This window comes from Bufo gargarizans, chromosome 8 (genome assembly GCF_014858855.1).
Source record: "Bufo gargarizans isolate SCDJY-AF-19 chromosome 8, ASM1485885v1, whole genome shotgun sequence".
Lineage (NCBI taxonomy): Eukaryota > Metazoa > Chordata > Amphibia > Anura > Bufonidae > Bufo > Bufo gargarizans.
Window position 1 is genome coordinate 138,305,367 of NC_058087.1, and position 22,517 is coordinate 138,327,883.

General features: G+C 44.6%; 1 protein-coding gene across 2 annotated transcripts in view; it reads left to right on the forward strand.

Annotated features, from left to right (window-relative positions):
- The window catches only part of VPS35L (VPS35 endosomal protein sorting factor like), a 72,236-nt gene extending 51,428 nt beyond the window's left edge, over positions 1–20,808 (forward strand). For both annotated transcript variants that reach the window (XM_044303815.1, XM_044303814.1), the window contains exons 27-31: positions 5,576–5,715; positions 7,426–7,591; positions 12,189–12,307; positions 18,407–18,553; positions 20,362–20,808. In XM_044303815.1, coding sequence (XP_044159750.1) covers positions 5,576–5,715; positions 7,426–7,591; positions 12,189–12,307; positions 18,407–18,553; positions 20,362–20,460 — 671 coding nt within the window. In that variant the 3' untranslated portion in view covers positions 20,461–20,808. The remainder of the gene's footprint in view (positions 1–5,575; positions 5,716–7,425; positions 7,592–12,188; positions 12,308–18,406; positions 18,554–20,361) is intronic.
- Positions 20,809–22,517: the final 1,709 nt, after the last annotated feature.

Below are 22,517 nucleotides of genomic sequence, written 5' to 3' on the forward strand. Positions count from 1 at the left end.
AGACCATCTCTACTACTCTAGTAATCCTAGTAAGGAGAACATCTCTAGTAATCCTAGTGTGGAGAACATCTCTACTATTCCTAGTAATCCTAGTGTGAAGAACATCTCTACTACTCTAGTAATCCTAGTGTGGAGAACATCTCTACTACTCTAGTAATCCTAGTGTGGAGAACATCTCTGCTACTCTAGTAATCCTAATAATGAGGACATCTCTACTACTCTAGTAATCCTAGTGCGGAGGACATCTCTACTACTTTAGTAATCCTAGTGTGGAGAACATCTTTACTACTCTTGTAATCCTAGTGTGGAGAACATCTCTACGACTCTTGTAATCCTAGTAAGGAGAACATCTCTACTACTCTAGTAATCCTAATAATGAGGACGTCTCTACTACTTTAGTAATCCTAGTAAGGAGACCATCTCTACTACTCTAGTAATCCTAGTAAGGAGAACATCTCTAGTAATCCTAGTGTGGAGAACATCTCTACTATTCCTAGTAATCCTAGTGTGGAGAACATGTCTACTACTCTAGTAATCCTAGTGTGGAGAACATCTCTACTACTCTAGTAATCCTAGTGTGGAGAACATCTCTGCTACTCTAGTAATCCTAATAATGAGGACATCTCTACTACTGTAGTAATCAGAGTTGGAGGACATCTCTACTACTCTAGTAATCCTAATAAGGAGGACATCTCTACTATTCTAGTTATCCTAGTGCGGAGGACATCTCTACTACTCTAGTAATCCTAGTGTGGAGAACATCTCTACTACTCTAGTAATCCTAGTGTGGAGAACATCTCTACTACTCTAGTAATCCTAGTGTGGAGAACATCTCTACTACTCTAGTAATCCTAGTGTGGAGAACATCTCTACAACTCTAGTAATCCTAGTGTGGAGAACATCTCTACAACTCTAGTAATCCTAGTGTGGAGAACATCTCTACTACTCTAGTAATCCTAGTGTGGAGAACATCTCTACTACTCTAGGAATCCTAGAAATGAGGACATCTCTGCTACTCTAGGAATCCTAATAATGAGGACATCTCTACTACTCTAGTAATCCTAGTGTGGAGAACATCTCTACTACTCTAGTAATCCTAGAAATGAGGACATCTCTGCTACTCTAGTAATCCTAATAATGAGGACTTCTCTACTACTCTAGTAATCCTAATAATGAGGACATCTCTACTACTCTAGTAATCCTAGTGTGGAGAACATCTCTACTACTCTAGTAATCCTAGTGTGGAGAACATCTCTACTACTCTAGTAATCCTAGTGTGGAGAACATCTCTACAACTCTAGTAATCCTAGTGTGGAGAACATCTCTACTACTCTAGGAATCCTAGAAATGAGGACATCTCTGCTACTCTAGTAATCCTAATAATGAGGACTTCTCTACTACTCTAGTAATCCTAGTGCGGAGGACATCTCTACTACTCTAGTAATCCTAGAAATGAGGACATCTCTGCTACTCTAGTAATCCTAGAAATGAGGACATCTCTGCTACTCTAGTAATCCTAATAATGAGGACTTCTCTACTACTCTAGTAATCCTAGTGCGGAGGACATCTCTACTACTCTAGTAATCCTAGTGCCGAGGACATCTCTACTACTCTAGTGATCCTAGTGCGGAGGACATCTCTACTACTCTAGCAGTCCTTGTTAGTCAGGAAATCATCCCTACTACTAGTGAGCTATGACCTATTAAATCCCCATAAATTGTAACACAGGTTTTTGCTTCAGTCTTGCCACATTTGTGGTCATGGTGTTACAAAACGAGCTCCCTGTACCATTACCACCTCCAACATGTTACCATAGAGTGCATGTACCTCTGCTCTTACATGTGGTCAGGCACTTGAAGATCTGCTTTATCAATGACTTCTGTTATATTCATTCCATAAAGTGCTTCACAGTTTTCTGGATGGCTGCTGGAGCAGCCAGGTGTAGTGAAGCGAGGCTTTCACCTGCCCATCGAAGATCTAATGATGTGTGACCTGAGCCGCTTCACGCATTAGGTATTTAATAAACATTTTCAGTAAAAGAATCCATTGCACTCCATAACCCATCATATATTGTAGCGTAAGATCTACGTTTCTTGTGTTCTATAAACTGAATATAAAAACCCAGCAGGAAGGCAGACGGCACCATTTCCCTTTCACTCATATTTTATTATTTCACAAAGTGAATCCAAGTCGGTAATCAAATCGGTTGTACATTGTCGACCATCATAGTCGTTGAGAGTGATAAATGCATTAAACAAGAGTACATGGTTGCACATATCTGCTGCTGCTCCATAACTTCTTTATAGGACTGCAAAAGATAGGCGAGTACAGTCCTCGACCATCTCCAGCAGTCCTGTAGAGAATAAGTGGAGTGGCAGCAAACATTTGCAACCTATTGCTCCTTTCATCCTCACATGGGGCAGGTCTGGTCTGGATAGGGTTTTTTTTTTTTTTTGTTATTAAGGGGGTTAGTTACGCCCCAGGCTGTCCTTGTCACACCATCAGAGCCAGTGACCCTAATGGGAAAGACTCTGGCAATTAACATTGTGATCAGCTTTGATCATAGTTCTGAAGGGGGTGATCCCGGCGATCACTGCTGATTTTATCCAATTGGCTCAGTCTCAAAGTTGCTGTCGACAGTGTAAAGACAAGAAGGGAGAGCACTGAAGGAAGGGGAAGACTTATTCAATACCTAATGAAAGGGACACGGTCGATTGGTACTGTATGTGAATAGCCATTTATGTGATGGAAGCGGTTGAAGTGTGCTGTGCCAAAACATATGTATTGGGCACACCGTTGCGGTGCACAAGTCCAAAAACTCAACAATTTTGATTATCTGTATTATACTTTTATTAAAGTTCAGCGTATGTACAGGTTGTTGCTTCCAAATACTAGCTTTTAGTAGAATTATATGATATATGTCGGTATATCTAGAAGTATATGGTGCCTGTAGAAATAGATGGTATACAGATGTAGCAATCCTCATTTTGATTCTTAAAGGGCCCTAATTTTGGACTGCGATCTACAATAATACATTAGTACTGCAGAAAAGGAGTCCAGATCACTATTTTTTATTTTCTCACTGTCCTCAGTTCCCCGCTGTCAGCGCTCAAAGCTGCACTGAAATCCACAGTCAGGACTCCTGTGCTGTGCTTACATAATGGAGAGGACTCGTGTGCACATGCGCAGTAGTCCTGACATTTTATTTCAATGAGTGCTGACAGTGGTGGAACTGGGGGCAGTAGTAAAATAAAAAATAGTAATCTGGACTCTATATCTGCAGTACTAGTCATGTATTACTGCAGATAATAGTCCGATATTGGGGTGACAGATTCCCTTTAAAGGGAACCTGTCACCGGGATTTTGTGTATAGAGCTGAGGACATGGGTTGCTAGATGGCCGCTAGCACATCCGCAATACCCAGTCCCCATAGCTCTGTGTGCTTTTATTGTGTAAAAAAACCCTATTTGATACATATGCAAATTAACCTGAGATGAGTCCTGTCCCTGACTCATCTCACCTACAGGACTCATCTTAATTTGCAACTGTATCAAATAGGTTTTTTTTTTACACAATAAAAGCACACAGAGCTATGGGGACTGGGTATTGCGGATGTGCTAGCGGCCATCTAGCAACCCATGTCCTCAGCTCTATACACAAAATCCCGGTGACGGGTTCCCTTTAATGTTTTCAGTAAACTATGGCAAGAATTTAGACTTTTTCAATGGCTTTTATGACAAGATATCACACCGTGACATGATATCACCCTCAAGTTTAGAACTGTGCCATCTGTATGTTTTATTAGTTAACCTTCTGTTGTCCCAGTCATTTTGCGGGAGGCATATCTACATGGTTGTCCTTAGACTATTATAAACATGGTGAAAATTAGCCCCTGTTCTAAGACCCCAGAGTTCAGGGGTGGACTGGCCATAGACCCTACAGTGGGGCCAATGCCCAGGGGGCCGCATGAGCCCTTCCCACAGCCACTGGGCAGGTAGACAATGATCTGCTGCTCTCTGCATTAATTAACATTGTGAGCATCAGGTACTTAGCAGCCACAGGTGCCCTTGTGAATTCAATTGTATGGCTGTCCTGAGAAAGGTGATCCAGTTGAATACTGTTGCGGCCTATGGCTCCCTGCCCTGCAGTTCACCGTCATAGGCCACAGGCCACTATATGAGGCAGTATACAAATGGCGCAGAGGAGCAGGCCAAGACAAGACGTAGGCCAAGACCTGTGGCCTGCACTGGAGATGGCTACTTGGAATGGGTCCAGGCAGCATGCTGAAAGTAGGGCTGTCTTGGTGCTGTGGCCCTCATCTCACCTGCTAAGCCCTCCACTTAGGAGGTGAGCGACAACTCGAGGAGGAGGACAGAACATGGTAGCTATTGATGGCCACCACAGATGGACAGCTTCTGTGGAGGTATTTTGTGCTGCACTGTGGTATTTTCTTCTGTTGAGGCAATATTTTATGCAGTATCTTTGGCCCCATCTCCATGTATTGGCCTTTCCATACTTGTGTTGCCCAGCCTTCTGTCTGTTTTTGATGCACCTACAACACAGTGCCACTTTTAGTATTTTATTTTTCCAGGACCACTTCCAGTCCCCAGTCTGTCCCTGCCAGAGTTTCTACACTGTGAGCAACTTGAAAAACAAACCGGGAGATCTCCTGTTCACTTATACAACATGCGGATGCCATGCTTTGTGCCAATAAGCTTAGCTCCTCTGGCATTTGCGCTAGTTTTGTGGCTTGGAACACTGACTAGACCACGTGAGCCTGGTTCATCACGTACAATTACAGGCCGTGCTTCAGAGACCACCCACAGATCACCAGCCATTCACTTCTCTGATGGACTTCTGCCTCGCGCCATATTGTGCACTCCAATATCTCATATTAACACTGTAGAAAAGTATCCATGGTCCATAAAAGGGCAAATCCGTTCTTCAAAGTGTATTTGTCCCAAAAATGTTTAAATATCTATTTCTGGGAAGAACCCTAGATAGAAAATATGCTTCTTGATGCCCCTGAATTGCTTGTCATTGAGGATTCTAGGGAAGCCTTCTGACAACACCTTTGGAACTGAATGGTGGCCTTACTCATTGTCACCCAAATTTCCAACGTATGATAAGCCTACTTGTCAACATTCAAATTCCACAAATCAGGATATTTAAACCCTGCCTTGGAAAATCGGGTAGATTTGTATAAATCTTCTCCTTTTTTGGACCGATTTTGTATTTGTATTTTTGGTTTATTTCCACCAGAAACGGTGACGGTTAACATTTTTGATTTACATGGGTTTTTCAGTCCTTGCAAATAAAGCTTAGTTAGTTTGAAAAGTTCTGCAGTTTTCTAATGTCATGAGTATCATTGTAGTCAGTGAATGGAAACCATCCTTTATTTCATTATACAGTGAAGAGCTTTATATTCATCTGGAACACCCCTTTATTTTAGTTGTTGATGCTATGGTTAAGTTATGAAAGTATAATTCCTTAAATCACGATTTATGAAAAACTTCCTGGATAAAAAAAAGACTTGGAAACAAGTATTTTCTGAGCCGTTCTTTCCTCTCTCCAGCTGATGCCTTCTTCAAAGCTGCCGTCAGCCTTGTTCCAGAGGTGCCAAAGGCTATTAATATCGATGGAAAGTTGCGCTCTTCTGAAGCCTTTCTCTTGGAATTCCTCAGCAACCTTTTCTCCACATTGCTGGTCGTTCCCGTGAGTATCAAGTACTTTCTTTAAATTTGCAGAAAAAGACAGTATTCTCCCAAGAGCTGTGTCAGACCTTTTACCCAGCCAACCAGTGACCCTGTTCTGTACTGACGAGGAGCACCAACCCCAAGGTCTACAGATGGGTGACTCTGGTTTGGCTGAAATCCCTCGTCATCTTTCAAGGCCCTTGTATGGGTTGGGCAATGACTTACAGTTTTCTTTCTTCTGGAGTAGAGTTAATTGGAATAGTTTTTCCCAGGGAGCATTGATTGTAAGATACCTTACACCAGCTAGATCTCCATAAGGAGAATTTCATCATCGAGATGTTAGTTTTGCTTTACCAATGATCACTTTACTTGAGTCTTAAAGAGCATCTGTCAGCGGTTTTGTATCTATGACATTGGCTGACCTGTTACATGTGCACTTGGCAGCTGAAGACATCTGTGTTGGTCCCATGTTCATATGTGTTCGCATTGCTGAAAAAAAATGTTTTATTATATGCAAATGAGCCTCTAGGAGCAACAGGGGCGTTGCCGTTACTCCTAGAGTGCAACTGCTGCACGCTCTGCACGTTGATGGACAGGTCCAGGCAGTGAAAACATTGTCACACCTGGCCCTGCCAATCAAAGTGCAGATGGCGCTGCAGTTGCAGAGAGAGCAGAGCCTCTAGGTGTAACAGTAACGCCCCTGTTGCTCCTAGAGGCTCATTTGCATATAATAAAACTTCTTTTTTCTCAGTAATGCGGGCACATAGGAACATGGGACCAACACAGATGTCTTCAGCTGCCAAGCGCACATGTAAGGCTACTTTCACACTTGCGGCACAGTGATCCGGCAAGCAGTTCCGTCACCAGAAAATGATCCGGCAAAACGTATGCCAACTTATGGCATTTGTAAGACTAATTCAGGATCCAGAAAAATGCATTGAAATGCCGGATCCCTCTTTCTGGTGTCATCCGGCAAAACGGATCCGGCATTTTTTTTTCACTTTTTTTTCGGCATGCGCAGGCCGGAAGGACAGATCCGGCATTCCGGTATTTTGAATGCTGGATCCAGCACTAAAACATTCCTATGGAAAAAAATGCCGGATCCGGCATTTAGATAAGTCTTTAGTTTTTTGGGCCGGAGATAAAACCGTAGCATGCTGCGGTTTTATCTTTTGCCTGATCAGTCAAAAAGACTGAACTGAAGACGTCCTGATGCATCCTGAACGGAATGCTCTCTATTCAGAATGCATGGGGATATGCCTGATCAGTTATTTTCCGGTATAGAGCGCCTGTGACGGAACGCTATGCCGGAAAAGGAAAACGCTAATGTGAAAGTATCCTAACAGGTCAGCCAGTTTCATAGGTACAAATCTGCTGACAGATGCTCTTTAGTTTCATTCCCCCATTCTTCTCTTATGGCAGGTTAGAAGTGTAGACACGGGTATTGAGCCTGTTACATTCCAGTGATGCTCAGTGGTGATGCGGGTTCAACCTCGCAGATTTCTTGCAAACTTTTCTTTGTCCCATTCACCTGAATAGAGTTTGCAGAAATCCTTGCACCTGCCACCAAAACAACCCAGTTGAATGGGTTTCTGCAAATATGTTATCTATGAAGATCTGGGGCTGGGTCATCAATGTATGGTCAGTGGAGGTGGATCCCGGCAAGATTTTGACGCTTGATATCACATAGTGTGATAAGTACATTATTACGTACCTGTTATGTCTGCAGGATCACCCTGAACAAGGCGTTCTCTTCCTGGTACGAGGTCTTTTAAATGTGATTGAAAATTACACTTGGGAAGATAACAGCGACGATAAAGTCCGGATCTACACCAGCGTCCTGCACTTACTGGCTGCCTTAAGTCAAGAGAGCTATCTCTATCACATAGACAAAGGTGAGCTATCCTAAAAGGGTCATCCTATTTACAGCATGGTAGGGTAGATATTGGTCACCCAGCTCTGTATTATTCTTCAGGTTACACCTCTGTAACAAATCTCCTGAGCCCTGATGGAAAATCTTTAAGGCCACTTGCACCGATGCGGATTCCCATGCGGAAAAACTGCATTGTAGTACAGTACCTGCAAAACTTATGAGATAACAGAACTCTCATGTACGCTTTGCAGATTTTTCCTGTGCGAAAATGACCTGCCATGCAGCATGACGGCTATGTTTGCAAATGAAGGGTGAGATCTGCGGCAAAACCGCATCAAAAACCGCTGCTTGTTTGGGTGCAGAGCGCACAGAAATACGCATGGTAATTAATGAGGATCTTCTGGACGTTGTGCCTGTGTCCAGGTACCCGTAGGCCTCTTTCACACGGGCGTCATGTTTTTCCGCATATGAGTGCAAAACATTGTAATGCGTTTTGCATGCGCGTGAGAAAAATCGGCATGTTTGGTACCCAAAGGTTAGGTGTTCTGTAGATCGTAGTATTTTCCCTTATAACATGGTTATAAGGGAAAATAGCATTCTTAATACAGAATGCAAAGTAAAATAAGGCTGGAGGGGTTAAAAAGAATAAAATAAAATTTAACTCCCCTTAATCCACTTGATCACGCAGCCCGGCTTCTCTTCTGTCTTCTTCTTTGCTGTGCAGAGGAATAGGACCTTTGATGACGTCACTGTGCTCATCACATGGTCCAATCACATGGTTCATCACAATGGTGAGGGACCGTGTGATTGGACCATGTGATGTGACGTCACCACAGGTCCTTAGCTGGCAGCTCAACATTACAGAAGAAGACAGAGATCCGCAACTACGCGATCAAGTGGACTCGGTGAGTTAATTATTATTATTTTTTTTAACCCCTCCATCACTATTTTACTTTGCATTCTGTATTCAGAATGCTATTATTTTCCCTTATAACCATGTGACAAGGGAAAATAATACAGATCGGGTCCCCAGCCCGATCGTCACCTAGCAAACATGCGTGAAAATCGCACCGCATCCGCACTTGCTTGCGGATGCTTGCGATTTTCACGCGGCCCCATTCACTTCTATGGGGCCTGCGTTGCGTGAAAAACGCAGAATATAGAGCATGCTGCGATTTTCACGCAGCGCACAACTGATGCGTGAAAATCACCGCTCATGTTCACAGCCCTATAGAAATGAATGGGTCAGGATTCAGTGCGGGTGCAATGCGTTCACATCACGCATTGCACCCGCGCGGAAATCTCGCCCGTGTGAAAGGGGCCTTACAGAGACATGTACACACACTACTGGTGTTCTCTTATTGACAGGTAGGCCATGGGACTCCTTGAGTAACTTTTACGCTCCCTATACTTACACCCCTGCTTAGTTGCAACCTTGGAAGTTTGACTTTAGGAATAGGTTTTGACAATTTGACGACCAACACGGTCTTCTGCCTCTGGGCCTCTCTTTGGTGGCTACATTGACAGGTAGGCTATAGGGTTCCTCGAGTAACTTTTACGCTCCCTGTACTTACACCCTTGCTTAGTTGCAACATTGAAAGTTTGTCGTTAGGCGTTTCCTGCCACTTAGTCCGAAATATTGCTCCAGACGGCTCCAGGAGGAAAAAGACACACATTGCTATATTCCTGAGTGCAAATTTTGGGACTAGGAGTTCACCAAACAATGCAAAATTTAAGGTTTACATTTTTGTGTGGAGTTTTAAAATTTGACAATTGACACAATGAAACGAATCTGAGTATCTGCTCTGGTTCATAATGGAGACCCATCTCTGTAAAGTAAAAGGACGCTGATAGGGAGTATAAAAGAAAGTCGCCCTCATGGCATAACTGGATTAAATTTGCATGTAGTAAATCTTTAATATATGAGTGCGTATCTCGTATGTGGCGGACGCTGGTTGTTAGCTCTGATTGCGTTCCAGTGCTCCAGGCTCGCTGGGCTGTTTCAGTACCCGTCCTCGCACTTGGCAGGGTTCTCCAGCAGCTGTTGCTTACAGTTGGCATGTCTCTGAGGAACCCAAAATAAACCCCTTTTGTAGCTGGCTTATCTAACCTAACATAGAAGCGGCGCTCCCTGCCAATCCACACTGCAAGATCATTGTGCCTGTCTGGAGAATCCAAAATTGTCAAACAATAGATTGCGTATTTACCAATGCATTAGGCAGGAGATAAATGAAACGTACATGGGTAGGATGCCGTGCTCCAAAACACTGCCCACAATGTTTGACTTATTCTGAAAAGTCAATTAGTAAACCATGAGTTCAATTTCTTGGGATCAATCCAGCTTCTCCTGGAAGGTACATGGAGTCTTGCTCTGTGTATCTCTTCTTTCAGTGTAGTCCTTTAAGGCAGTGTTTCCCAACCAGTGTGCCTCCAGCTGTTACAAAACTACAACTCCCAGCATGCCCGCACAGCCAAATGCTGTCCGGGCATGCTGGGAGTTGTAGTTTTGCAACAGCTGGAGGCACACTGGTTGGGAAACACTGCTTTAAGGGAACCTGTCATCAACTTCATGCTACCCATACTAACGGCAGAATAAAGTAGAGACAGGTGGGTTGATTTCAGCAGTCTGTCATTTATAAGTTAAAAGTAAGTGGTTGCCGAGAACCAACATCACAATCATTGCAGACTGGGCCTGGAGAAGAGTCACGGCCACCTGAGAAGAGTCCTGGTTATTCATGAATTCCTGCTCTTCTGCTGATGACTGACCGGCTTCTACCTATTTTTCTCCCTAGGAGAGAACTGCCAATCATCAGCAGATGGGGAGAGAGCAGGAGATTAGGAATAACCAGGACTCCTCTCAGGTAGATCTGACTCTTTTCCAGGCCTGGGCTGCAATGATTATGATGGTTCTCAGCAACCACTTACTTTTAGCTCATGACTGACACACCGCTGACATCAGCATTTCTGTCACTATTTTATGCTGCCCTCAGTGAGATCAGCATAAAGTTGATGACGGGTTCCCTTTAAAGCAGGGATACTCAACCTGCGGCCCTCCAGCTGTTTCAAAACTACAACTCCCAGAATGCACTAATAGCTGTAGGCTGTCCAGGCATGCTGGGAGTTGTAGCTTTGCAACAGCTGGAGGGTCGCAGGTTGGGCATCCCTGCCTTGAAGTAAATTTCCATTCTTCAAAAGGGTTTTCCAGGAGTTTGATATTGATGGTCTATCCTCTGGATAGGTTACCAGTATCTGATCGAGGAGGGCCCGGCATCCCTGCAGATCAGCTGTTTGAAGAGTCCAAGGTTCTCCGGTGAGCGCTGCGACCAGCAATGTCATGGTCATCGGTCACATGGCCCAAGTGCAATTCAGTCCCATTCAAGTGAATGGGCCTTATCTACAATACAAAGCATAGCTGCTATACAATGTATGGACCCCCGCTGATCTGAGGTGCGGGCTTTGTAAAAGATGTCCTGTCCATTATTCACATGACTGCTGCAGCCAGATATTGGGGACTGTGACCCATTTCAGTTCAGTGGCTGTACAGAAGATCATAGTGTAGTCCCAACTTACAGGGAAAGAACTGCAGCAGAAAGGCCTCTCCCCTGAGCTGTAATAAGGAGAGAGTTGTAGCAGAAAGCCAAGTCCCCTGAGCTGTGATAGGGAGAGAGCTGTAGCAGAAAGGCCACATCCCCTGAGCTGTGATAGGGAGAGCTGCAGCAGAAAGCCAAGACCCTTGAGCTGCTCACCTGAAGAAGATCTAGCAGAACAATGAATGAGGAAAGCTCTGGATCCCTGTAAGGTACACGGAGAGAGTTGTAGCAGAAAGCCAAGTCCCCGAGCGGTCATATGCGCATGAACAGCCTTGACCATTGAGGCCAGTGATTGGCAGCAGTGGTCACATGAACTATGGATTTTGAGGACTGGAGTGGCAGTACATTTAAAAGGGTGAGTACGTTTGTTTTTGTTTTTTTGTGCACTGCCAATTTTTTAAAAAAATCTTGGAAAACCCCTTTAAACACCAATGTTGTTTTAAAATCCAACATTCTGCTCTGATTCATTTTGTAACATACTTTTTTTTTTTTTTATAGTATTTGAAGTTCTGCTTTCCTGACCCAGAGCTCCAGATCTCCCTATGTCAGGAATCGGCAACCTCCGGCACAGCTGTTGGGGAAACTACAACTCCCCAACATGCTCCATTCACTTCTCTGGGAGTCCCAAGAACAGCCTAGCAAGCTTGCATGTTGGGGGTTGTAGTTTCAGCTGGAGTGCCGTGGGTTGCTGATCTCTGCCCTACGTAGACATAGTATCTAGTGAGCTCCTCATAGACTATTTCACTATTCAGTTCAATATATAAAGAGTATTGCAGTAAGCTCCCTCTAGTGGTGGCTGCAGGTAGCCCGAATGTTATGTCTGTGTGGGGAATCTGAAGCTTTGTATCAGAAAAACAAAGTTCCAGCTGCTATAGAAATGCATTTAGTAATGAATCAGCACAGAGATTCGATGAAGGGGACGTGGGTTACATGCTGGGTACCTGCAATTTTCCTAAACCGCTTCAGCACTTGCATTGCCTGCACCATGCGAATATAACAACGTGGTCCTTCTGTTCTCTTTCTCTTCAGTTGATTCCAATGATAATCTCTATGGTGGAGATACAAAATTTCTGGGGGAAATCAACAAACTGTGTGACACCCTGATTGGACAGATTTTGGAGCATCTGAAAGTCCTTGGGAAAGAAAAAGTAAGTCCGTGTTTAGATTATGGAGCCAGTGATTAGATTTGGATTGCTCAGCACTATGCTTCCTCCCATATGATATAACACTTTCCGTAGAAGATGATTGGAAAGGATGAGGGGACCTTGCTAGGTGATACTTTGGGGGAGTAAATTCACTTTCCTATCCCAAGTTGTGGTATGTACGTCCCCATAGATGAATTAGGTAGGCCGAAAGGGAACCTGTCATTAATTTGTAGCCTACCCTCTACCCCAGATGAAGTCTCATCAATAAGTCCATGCTGTTTAGGCTAGTTCTACACCCGCGGTGTGAATTGTAGCAGGCTCCTCTGTATCTGGTACTCGTGTCTCTTGTCATTAGCCAGCTGCCAATTACTGCTTACCACTGCAGGGCCACCTCCAGTTACTCTTGTTTACATAGTGCCAATGTCTACAACACATTCTGATGATGTCACCAGGCCTGGGTTACTTCAGCCCATTTACACCAGGAATCCTACCTAATGTTTGTTTTTCCCAACATTTCTTTTTGTATTTCTGGTTGTTACTTTGATCCATCTGTCTATCGGCTAGTCCTGACTACATATTGGTGCTGTCCTTCGGATTTTTTATGGCAGCTACACGTCCTCCCTCAGTTTTAAAGAGGACCTGTCACCACAAACTGCGGTGCAATCTGCAGACATCATGTCATAGAGCAGGATTTGCTGAGCAGATTGATATATAGTTTTGTAGGAAAAGCTTTCTGTAAAACTTGTAATTTATACATTTAAATCTCAGTTTTCTGACTTCAGTTGTACACAGGGAGGTGTTATCAGTGATTGATAGCAGTCTCTATATAAGTGTATATACAGAGATAGCGGTCAGTCACTGGTAACTGTACACAGGGAGGTGTTATCAGTGATTGATAGCAGTCTCTGGGTAAGTGTGTGTGTGTGTGTGTGTGTGTGTGTATACAAACATAGCTGTCAGTCAATGATAGTTGTCCACGGGGAAGTGTTAAAGAGGACCTTTCATGGGTCCGAACATTTTAAGATAACTATCTGGACATGTAGAGCGGCGCCCAGGGATCTCACTGCACTTACTATTATCCCCGGGCGACGCTCCGTTCGCCCGCTGGGGCCCCGTTACCTTCTGCCGCGCTGTATGGTAATTGCTACTAACCGGGCCACAGCGGGCGAACGGAGCGGCGCCCATGGATAATAGTAAGTGCAGTGAGATCCTTGGGCGCCGCTCTACATGTCCAGATGGTTATCTTACAATGTTCGGACCCATGTAAGGTCCTCTTTAACAGTGATTGATAGTATTCTCTGTGTATGGGCTCATGCACACGACCATATGTATTTTGACGTCTGTGTACATTCCGTATTTTAGAGAACAGAACAGCTGGCCCCTAATAGAACAACACTATCCTTGTCCGTAATGCCGACAATAATGGGACATATTTTTTTGGGCGGAACAGACATACGGAAACAGAATGCACACGAAGTAACTTCCATTTTTTATTTTTTGCGGACCCATTGAAATGAATGGTTCCGCATACGGTCCGCAAAAAAAACAAACAGAATAGACATGGAAAGAAAATACGTTTGTGTGTATGAGCCCTAAGTGTGTATATAGGGATAGCTCTCAGTCACTGAGAGCTGTACACAGGGGAGGTGATATCAGTGATTGATAGCATTCTCTGTGTATACAGAGATAGCTGTCAACACCTCCCCTGTGTACAGCTCTCAGGGACTATCAGTGATTGATAGCATTCTCTATGTAAGTGTATAGAGAGCTGTAAGTCACTGATAACACATCCCCCGTGAATAAAGAAATCAGCAAAAGCAGAGATTTAAATGCATAAAGTACACGTTTTACAGAATCTTTTCCCACATAGCTTTATATCAATCTGCTCAGCTTCTCCTGCTCTATAACATGATGCCTCCAGATTGCACTGCATTATGTGGTGAGAGGTCCCCTTTAACCCAATTCCTGTCTGTCTACAGTACTTTTAGATTTTGTTAATTTTGGTACTTGCCATTGAGCATATTCTCTAGAGACTTTGCAGCATATGCCCAGAGAGAGGACTGAGATCCTTGTAAGTACAGTGGTGTCACCAGGAAATTCACTGATAAAATGGGCACAATGTCTTGTAGGGCTAGCTCTGCTGAATATAATGATATCTTTCACCTAGGCTACTTTAACACTTGCGGCAGTGTGATCCGGCGGGCAGTTCCGTCGTCTGAACTGCCCGCCGGATCTGCCGCTGACTGAAAGCCGTCTCACAAATGCATTGCAAGGACTGATCCGTCTCTCCGCTTGTCATGCGGACAGACGGATCCGTCTTGTATATTTTTTCACATTTTTACCGGTCTGCGCAGGCCGGAACGACGGATCCGGCATTCCGGTATTTTGAATGCCGGATCCGGCACTAATACATTTCTATGGGAAAAAATGCCTTCAGGCAAGTCTTCAGTTTTTTTCGCTGGAGATAAAACTGTGGCATGCTGCGGTTTTATCTTTTGCCTGATCAGTCAAAACGTCTGAACTGAAGACATCCTGATGCAAACTGAACGGATTACTCTCCATTCAGAATGCATGGGGATATGCCTGATCAGTTATTTTCCGGTATAGAGCCCTTGTGACGGAACTCTATGCCGGAAAAGAAAAACGCAAGCGTGAAAGTACCCTTAGTGATCCGCTGCTTCATTCTGGAGAAAAGGTTTTGATCCACATAGTTTTAATCCATATGCAGATGAGCAGTTAAGTGCACTGAGGGCAGGCTCAAGCAACTCTGTGCATCCTTGCTCCTCCTGCTTTTTGTGTCAGCCCTTCCCTCTCCTTGATTATAGGGGCAGGTTTCTACATAGTCATCTCTCCTGGTGTTTTTAAGGTCAGAAGTACTGGATTGTTTGAAATTCTGGGGTTGTCGCATCTTGCGAGTTGTGCTGTGACCCATTTCAGTTCAGTGGCTGTACAGAAGATCATAGTGTAGTCCCAACTTACAGGGAAAGAACTGCAGCAGAAAGGCCTCTCCCCTGAGCTGTAATAAGGAGAGAGTTGCAGCAGAAAGCCAAGTCCCCTGAGCTGTGATAGGGAGAGAGCTGTAGCGGAAAGGTCACATCCCCTGAGCTGTGATAGGGAGAGGGCTGTAGCGGAAAGGCCACATCCCCTGAGCTGTGATAGGGAGAGCTGCAGCGAAAGCCAAGACCCTTGAGCTCCTCACCTGAAGAAGATCTAGCAGAGCAATGAATGGGGAAAGCTCTGGATCCATGTAAGGTACACTGAGAGAGTTGTAGCAGAAAGCCAAGTCCCCTGAGCTGTGATGAGGAGAGAGCTGTAGCGGAAAGGCCAGATCCCCTGAGCTGTGATAGGGAGATGATAGGGAGAGCTGCAGCAGAAAGGCTACATCCCATAAGCTCTAATAGGGAGAGAGCTGCAGCAGAAAGCTAGCCCCTGAGCTGTGATGTGGTGAGAGTTGCAGCAGAATGGAAACACTCCGTGAGCTGTGATGGGGAGAGAGCTGAAGCAGAAAGGCCACACCCCCTGAGCTGTGATGGAGAGAGAGAGAGAGAGAGCTGCAGCGAAAGCCAAGACCCTTGAGCTGCTCACCTGAAGAAGATCTAGCAGAGCAATGAATGGGGAAAGCTCTGGATCCATGTGAGGTACAAGGCTGGTATTAGCTTTATTAGAAAGAGATTGTCATGTAGTACAGTGTCTGATTTTCATCTTTTTTTGCATTGGATCATGGGATAACCACTTTAAGTAACTGGATATATAGGCAGAGGGATAACTGTGATGCTTGTCAGCATAGTCAGGATACACCCGTGTGGTAATTACCCAGCAGGGATCTCCTGACCAACTCATTTGGTCATTTCTAGTCCTCTTCTCTACATCTGGTTACATATATCTCTGCACTACAAGAGCTCTGACATTGCAGCTGTGACTTCCAGCTCATGACCTAATCGTCTAATGAGAAACAGCTTGTCCTGTGACGCCGTATGGGAGATGAACACTGCGTGAACTGTGAATGATCCCCCCGCTTACACAATCCTGCATCTCCCACTCATCATTCACAGTCCTCTCCCAGGTCCCATCAGAAGTTACACACAGCCATTAAGATCCTTCACTTTATTGTGTATAGCAAGTGACAGAAACCTGCTGCCTCCGGAAAAAATCCAGTCAGTCGCTGGAGTCGGTATTAATGTGTCTCCTATGTGTGGTGAAAATGGCCAAAGAAGATGCTGAGCGACTCTGACCAGGGCCAGACTGTGATGGCTTGACGTCTGTGTTGGAGCATCCCTAAACAGAAGGTGTACGGTATACTGGAGGTAGTAAGTGCCAAAACTGGTCCAAGGAAGGCAAACTGGTGATGAGGTCATGGACGTCCAAGGCTCCTCGATGCATGTGAGGAGAGAAGTCTATACCTCTGCTCCGATCCAACAAGAAAGTTAGAGGCTGTGCAGTGGCCTAATACTGATGACCTATCCTCAGGATAGCGGCGGTGCAGTGTAATTACAACTGCTCATCACTGCTTCTACCAGTGGAGATGACGTGCAGGTAAGTACTGGAGAGGATGCAGCACCTGCAGGAGCGCCCTGATCCCTTTAAAGAGCTGATCGGCAAGGGGTGCCGGGAGCCGGACTTCCAATGATCTGATATTGATGACCTTTCCTGAGGACAACCCCTTTTAAACCATTCACAACTTTCACCCTACATGTATGGTGGATGTTGGCACTTTAAAGACAACCTTGCGCCACAGCAAAGCTGATACCATAATTGGTGTTTCTCACAGCAGACACCTGGTGCTAATGTTTGCGATCGGCGATAAAACCGATTGCAGACATTTAACTCCTCAGATGCCGTGGTCAATTGTGACCACTGAATCTGAGGTGGCGTTCCTGAGAGTACTGCTCTCCCGGGGTCATGCTGGAGGCTACCAAGCCTGTCACAGGTATATTCTTATTGATGCCTGCAGGTGGCAGTGCTTCATAAGAATATATTGAATTTCCCATACACTATTGTACTAAATCACAGTAATGTATGGGAGAAGAGATCTAAAGATTGAATGTTCAGGTCCCCTGGTGGGGGGGGGGCGGCAGTCAGATCCCCCCCCCCCCCCCCCCTTTCCCTATACTAAAGAATGAAAGTAAAGATAATTAGTATATCTGCATCCCAAATGACTGAACTATTTAAAATATAAACGTAGTTATCCCATACAGTAAATGCTGTGGAAAAAAAAAAACTAAATAGACTATAAGCTGTTTTTTTTTTATCACTTTTTATTCAATTTTTGGGGAGGTAAAGTGACGGAAAAAAAAGTCATACACGCCCCAAAATGGAATTACTGAAAACTACAGATGACCCCACAAAAAATGAGCCCCCACTCAGCTCTGTAGATGTAAAAAGTTATGTGGGTCAGAATATGGTGATGAAAATAAAATAAAGTTATGGCTGCGGGAAGGCAGGAGTGAAAAACAGAAAATCTCCGCATCATGAAGGGGTTAATTCGGCATCCGCTTGTAAGTGTACCTGCCAGTGCCCACAGTTAATTCCATCTCGGGCAGCGTGTCATTCACCCTAAGCCATCACATGTGCCACCCATGCTGCCATGGCAACTGCCCATTTTTGTGTTCTTTTTGACATGTAGATGAGAATCCCCGCCCCGCTTCATAGAGTCTCTTCTGTAGCACAGAAAGAAGTGGCAGTACTTACAGTGCCGGGTATTACTGGTGCTGAGGGCTGTCCACATTCTAGATCTAGCATTTGGTGAAGCGCTGGTTAATGGCGCATTTCTGCAGCCTCAGCACCAGGACCTCCAAGACGCTGCAGCCCATCTCATTATTTTCCCTGGCATCTTTCATTCAAGACTTCATAAATTACAACTTGCTGAAATATTTCACGTTGCACTATTTGTGGGTAGAGTCGCTCTATTGTATTAAGTCGCTGTAAACCACAGACCCATCCAGGCCATTTAAAGGGGAACTCGGGCCATATGAGGGCAGATTTAGGAATGTGTTGATCGGTGTGAGTCCCAGCGGTAGGACCTCCACTGATATAATAGTTGTGCCCTAGCTGCACGGGAACCGAAATACCCCCTTAAATTACTGTTGTTTCCTCTCCCCGTAGACCCTGAAGCGTCAGAGCTCCCTCGCACTGCTCTTTTTTAATAGTATTTTGGCTCATGGAGACCTGAGGAACAATAAATTAAACCAGCTTGCTGTTAATCTATGGAACCTGGCTCAGAAGCACGGCTATGCCGATACAAAGACCATGGTAAGTGCAGGTGCCAATGCACTAAGCTGCAATGTCTAAAAGGTTTGTATAGAGACCTTTATTATCTCCATCGTGTTATTGGAGCAGATTTACTAATCCTGTCTTATGCCTCATTCACACGTCAGTGATTGTGAACCAAACCCATAAGGTATAAGGGAAAGATTTGCTCCCGTTCTGTGTATACAGCCGCACCTGGTTTTGGCTCAAAATTACAGATGGAAATCACTGACCAAACACTGACGTGTGAATGAGGCCAGCAGATCCGGCTGACGATTGTCGGGAGGAAAGCGCCTGCTCGTCAGTGAAGTAGACATTTAAATGCAGCGATCTCCTCCACAGTATGGAGAGGAGTGATCGCTAAGGCTACTTTCACACTCGCGTTTGGTGCGGATCCGTCATGGATCTGCACAGACGGATTCACACCGATAATACAACCACATGCATCCGTTCAGTATTGTATTATCTTTAACAGTGCCAAAACGGATCCGTCTTGAACACCATTGAAAGTTAATGGGGGGCAGATCCGTTTTACATTGTGTCAGTGAAAACGGATCCGTCCCCATTGACTTAGATTGTGTGTCAGGACGGATCCGTTTGCCTCCGCATCGTCAGGTGGACACCAAAATGCTGCAGGCAGCGTTTTGGTGTCCGCCTCCAGAGCGCAATGGAGGCAAACTGATCCCTTCTGAGCGGATCCTTATCTATTCAGAATGCATTAGGGCAAAACTGATCAGTTTTGGACCGCTTGTGAGAGCCCTGACCGGATCTCACAAACGGAAACCAAAACGCCAGTATGAAAGTAGCCTTATACCATCGCTCGTCCCCATACTGAATCATTGTATCTGCCCAAACAATCATATTACCTGATGAATGAGCATTTTGCTCATTCTTTGGATAATGAGCTGCACCTTTACACCGCCAGATATTCCTACAAATGCTTGTTAGCGATTATCTGGCCGATTCTCGGCCAGTGTAAAGGGGTCCTAAATTTCCCCCTTTGGGTTCAGTATAGGCTATCCATTTACTGCACCTGCCGGTCAGGATGTAGTTGTAATACTACTGGTCCTGTGCAGGGCATAGCGATCTGGATGCATAGTACAACGTTTTGTGCCATTAATAATGGGCATTGTGTGGCAGTATTACCAATAGGAATTTGTTTATTAATAATGTATAATATTCAGTCTTCATTCATTGACTCGTAGCAAAATGAGAATACTAGTAATACACTACGGGCAAATGCCAACACATGGAAAACCTTATGCGATTGAACGAAGACTGCCAAAGTATAAACTGCTAGTGGTGCTTGGTCAATGATCACACACAAGGTGGTGCCCCCTTTTATTTTGGGTTCTGCGGCAGGATATACGATGAGGCAGGGTCACATTAATACTGGGTGGCATCTCCCCTTGCTGAGATACAGGCAGCCACTCTGGCATGGTGATGGTCATACAGATGTTGGATATTCTCCTGTGGTCATTACAAGATCTTTCAACTTGGACCCATATAGTTCAGCCAAGGTGGTTGTTGGCTGCAGTGCATAGTAGACCCATCACCCCATCAGGTCCTTGACATGCTGAAGGCTGGTCAGTGTTTCCTCCAAGAATACCAGACGGGAATGGCCATGGTAGCTAATGGCGCCCCACATCATGACATCTGGTGGGAGTTGTTGTTTTGCAACACCAGATGGTCACAGGTTGAAGATATCACTGCTCTAATTATTCATACATTATAGTGCCAAAAACAAATCCTGGTAAAACGCATGGCAGGAAATCATTCCGGGTCTAATCGTATTACTTTTTCTAAACTAGGTGAAAACCCTGGAATACATCAAGAGGAGAAGCAAACAGCCGGACTGTGGTCACTTCAGTGACCTGGTGAACAGACTTCCGCTGCAGTCTAGAACCTAAGGACAAATGAATGGCGTTCCCAGGTTTTGTCCTTTAAAGTGGAAATACCAGAGAAGAGATTATAAAGCTGTGCTGGTTCTTGAAGTCACCGTGGCCATTCGTACCCCATCATGAGTGTCTGTAACTCCATGGCATCCAGCAATGTATCACAATGTCATTCTGAAGCTGTCTGGTTTCCTTCAAACTCATTGGTGCCTCCTCCCTTCACATGCCCCAAGCCTTGTACAACCCCATGTTTTCTGTACCGTTCACTCGTATGTAGTCGCACTGCCACTGGTCTTCTGTCATCGTTTCACTCCATTCACACTTAGTTATCATTTCAAAATAGTTTGTGCAAGGCCAAGTCCCCCCCCCCCCCCCCCCCCCAAAAAAAAAAAAAATGTCCTTGTTTAAGGAGTGGTCTCTGCAGTTTTCCTTCTTTCTATGGACACGGTCAGGCTGAGGTCACACGATTGTTAGATGGAAAGCACACTACAACATGTTACGGTTTGCTCTCAGGTATGGGAACGCAACTAAACAAAACGGAATGCATTTTGGATTATTCCGTTCTGTTCAGTTTTGTTCCCGTTGACAATGAATGGGGACAAAACGGAAGTGTTTTTTTTTTTTCCGGTATTGAGTCCCTATGACGGATCTCAATACCGGAAAACTAAAACGCTAGTGTGAAAGTAGCTTTAGATGGGTTGTCTAGTGTCAATATCAAAACTTGTCACAATTTTCTGTGCTACTGCACAGGCTTCGTTGGGTGCTGTATTTGAAGAGCTATTCTCTAGAAGTAATGGTCCTGGGAGGAGAAAACCTCTGATGGAGTAGGAAACATTATATTTTGTACAAATCCAACAGGAAAAAAAAATTCAAATCGGGGACATACCGAGGTATTATTTTGGCCTATACATTGCGAGCTTGTACTGAGCTCTAATACAACCATGTGCAAAAGCCCTCACCAGGAGTCCAGCACCTGCACTAAGCCAGTGGATGGTTATAGTGAGGAGCCCTCATGAGTACACACAAACTGCTCTTCTCCACAGAATCTGGGAATTGGGACAAGGAAAGATTCTCTTGGGAATGGCGAGGAGCTGCGGAAGCTGGATCTACAAATCTGACATGAAGTCATAAAATCTTGTCACTAGTGAATAATAGATCTGGATCATCCAAATAGTCTTTAGATGAATCACAACTGCCTACATTATGTATTTAATGGGATTTTCTGGGACTTAAAGTGTAACTGTCATATTTTTATTTTATTTGCTAGTTTATTAGAGCTAGGCCTGTATACCTGAGTTAGTCTGTCGATGATTGTCAAAAGATCTGTAATTACCTTATAATAACAGCTTTCATTAATGTCCTCTGTCCCTTTCCACTGCTCCCTTAAAAGACTGTTTCTAGGGCTTGTCTGTCTTCCTTTTAGTATAAACAGAAGACGGAGGGGCGGTCCTTCACACTGCATTAGGCTTCAGAGTGAGGAGGCGTGTCTCTCAGTAATCCAATCTGATTGGCAGGGAGCTACTGGCTACAGCAAGTGTGTATGGGAGGTGAGGGAAAGCGGTTTTGGCCTCAGAGAAGCCATCTTGAGAAGGTCCTCATATTGTAAATGTTTAAACAGCCGTAACAAAGGGAAAAACTCAAGGAGAACAATGTGAAGAAACTAAAGATTGCTTTATGCATAATGCTGCTACAGCAGTAACATGCTAAAATAGATTTTTTGATGAAAACATGACAGTTACCCTTTAAAGGGCAGATTTTTACCATGTACCCATGTTCATATGTGCCCGCATTGCTAAGAAAAAGATGCTTTATTATATGCAAATGAGCCTCTAGGAGCAACAGGGGCATTTCCATTACACCTAGAGGCTTTGCTCTCTCTGCAACTGCTGCGCCCTTTGCACATTAATTGACAAGGCCAGGTGTGATGACATTTACACTGCCTGGCCCGGTCAAAGTGCAGAGGACGCGGCAGTTGCAGTGAGAGCAGAGCCTCCAGGTGTAACTGTAACGCCCCTGTTGCTCCTAGAGGCTTATTTGCATATAATAAAACATTATGTTTCTCAGCAATGCGG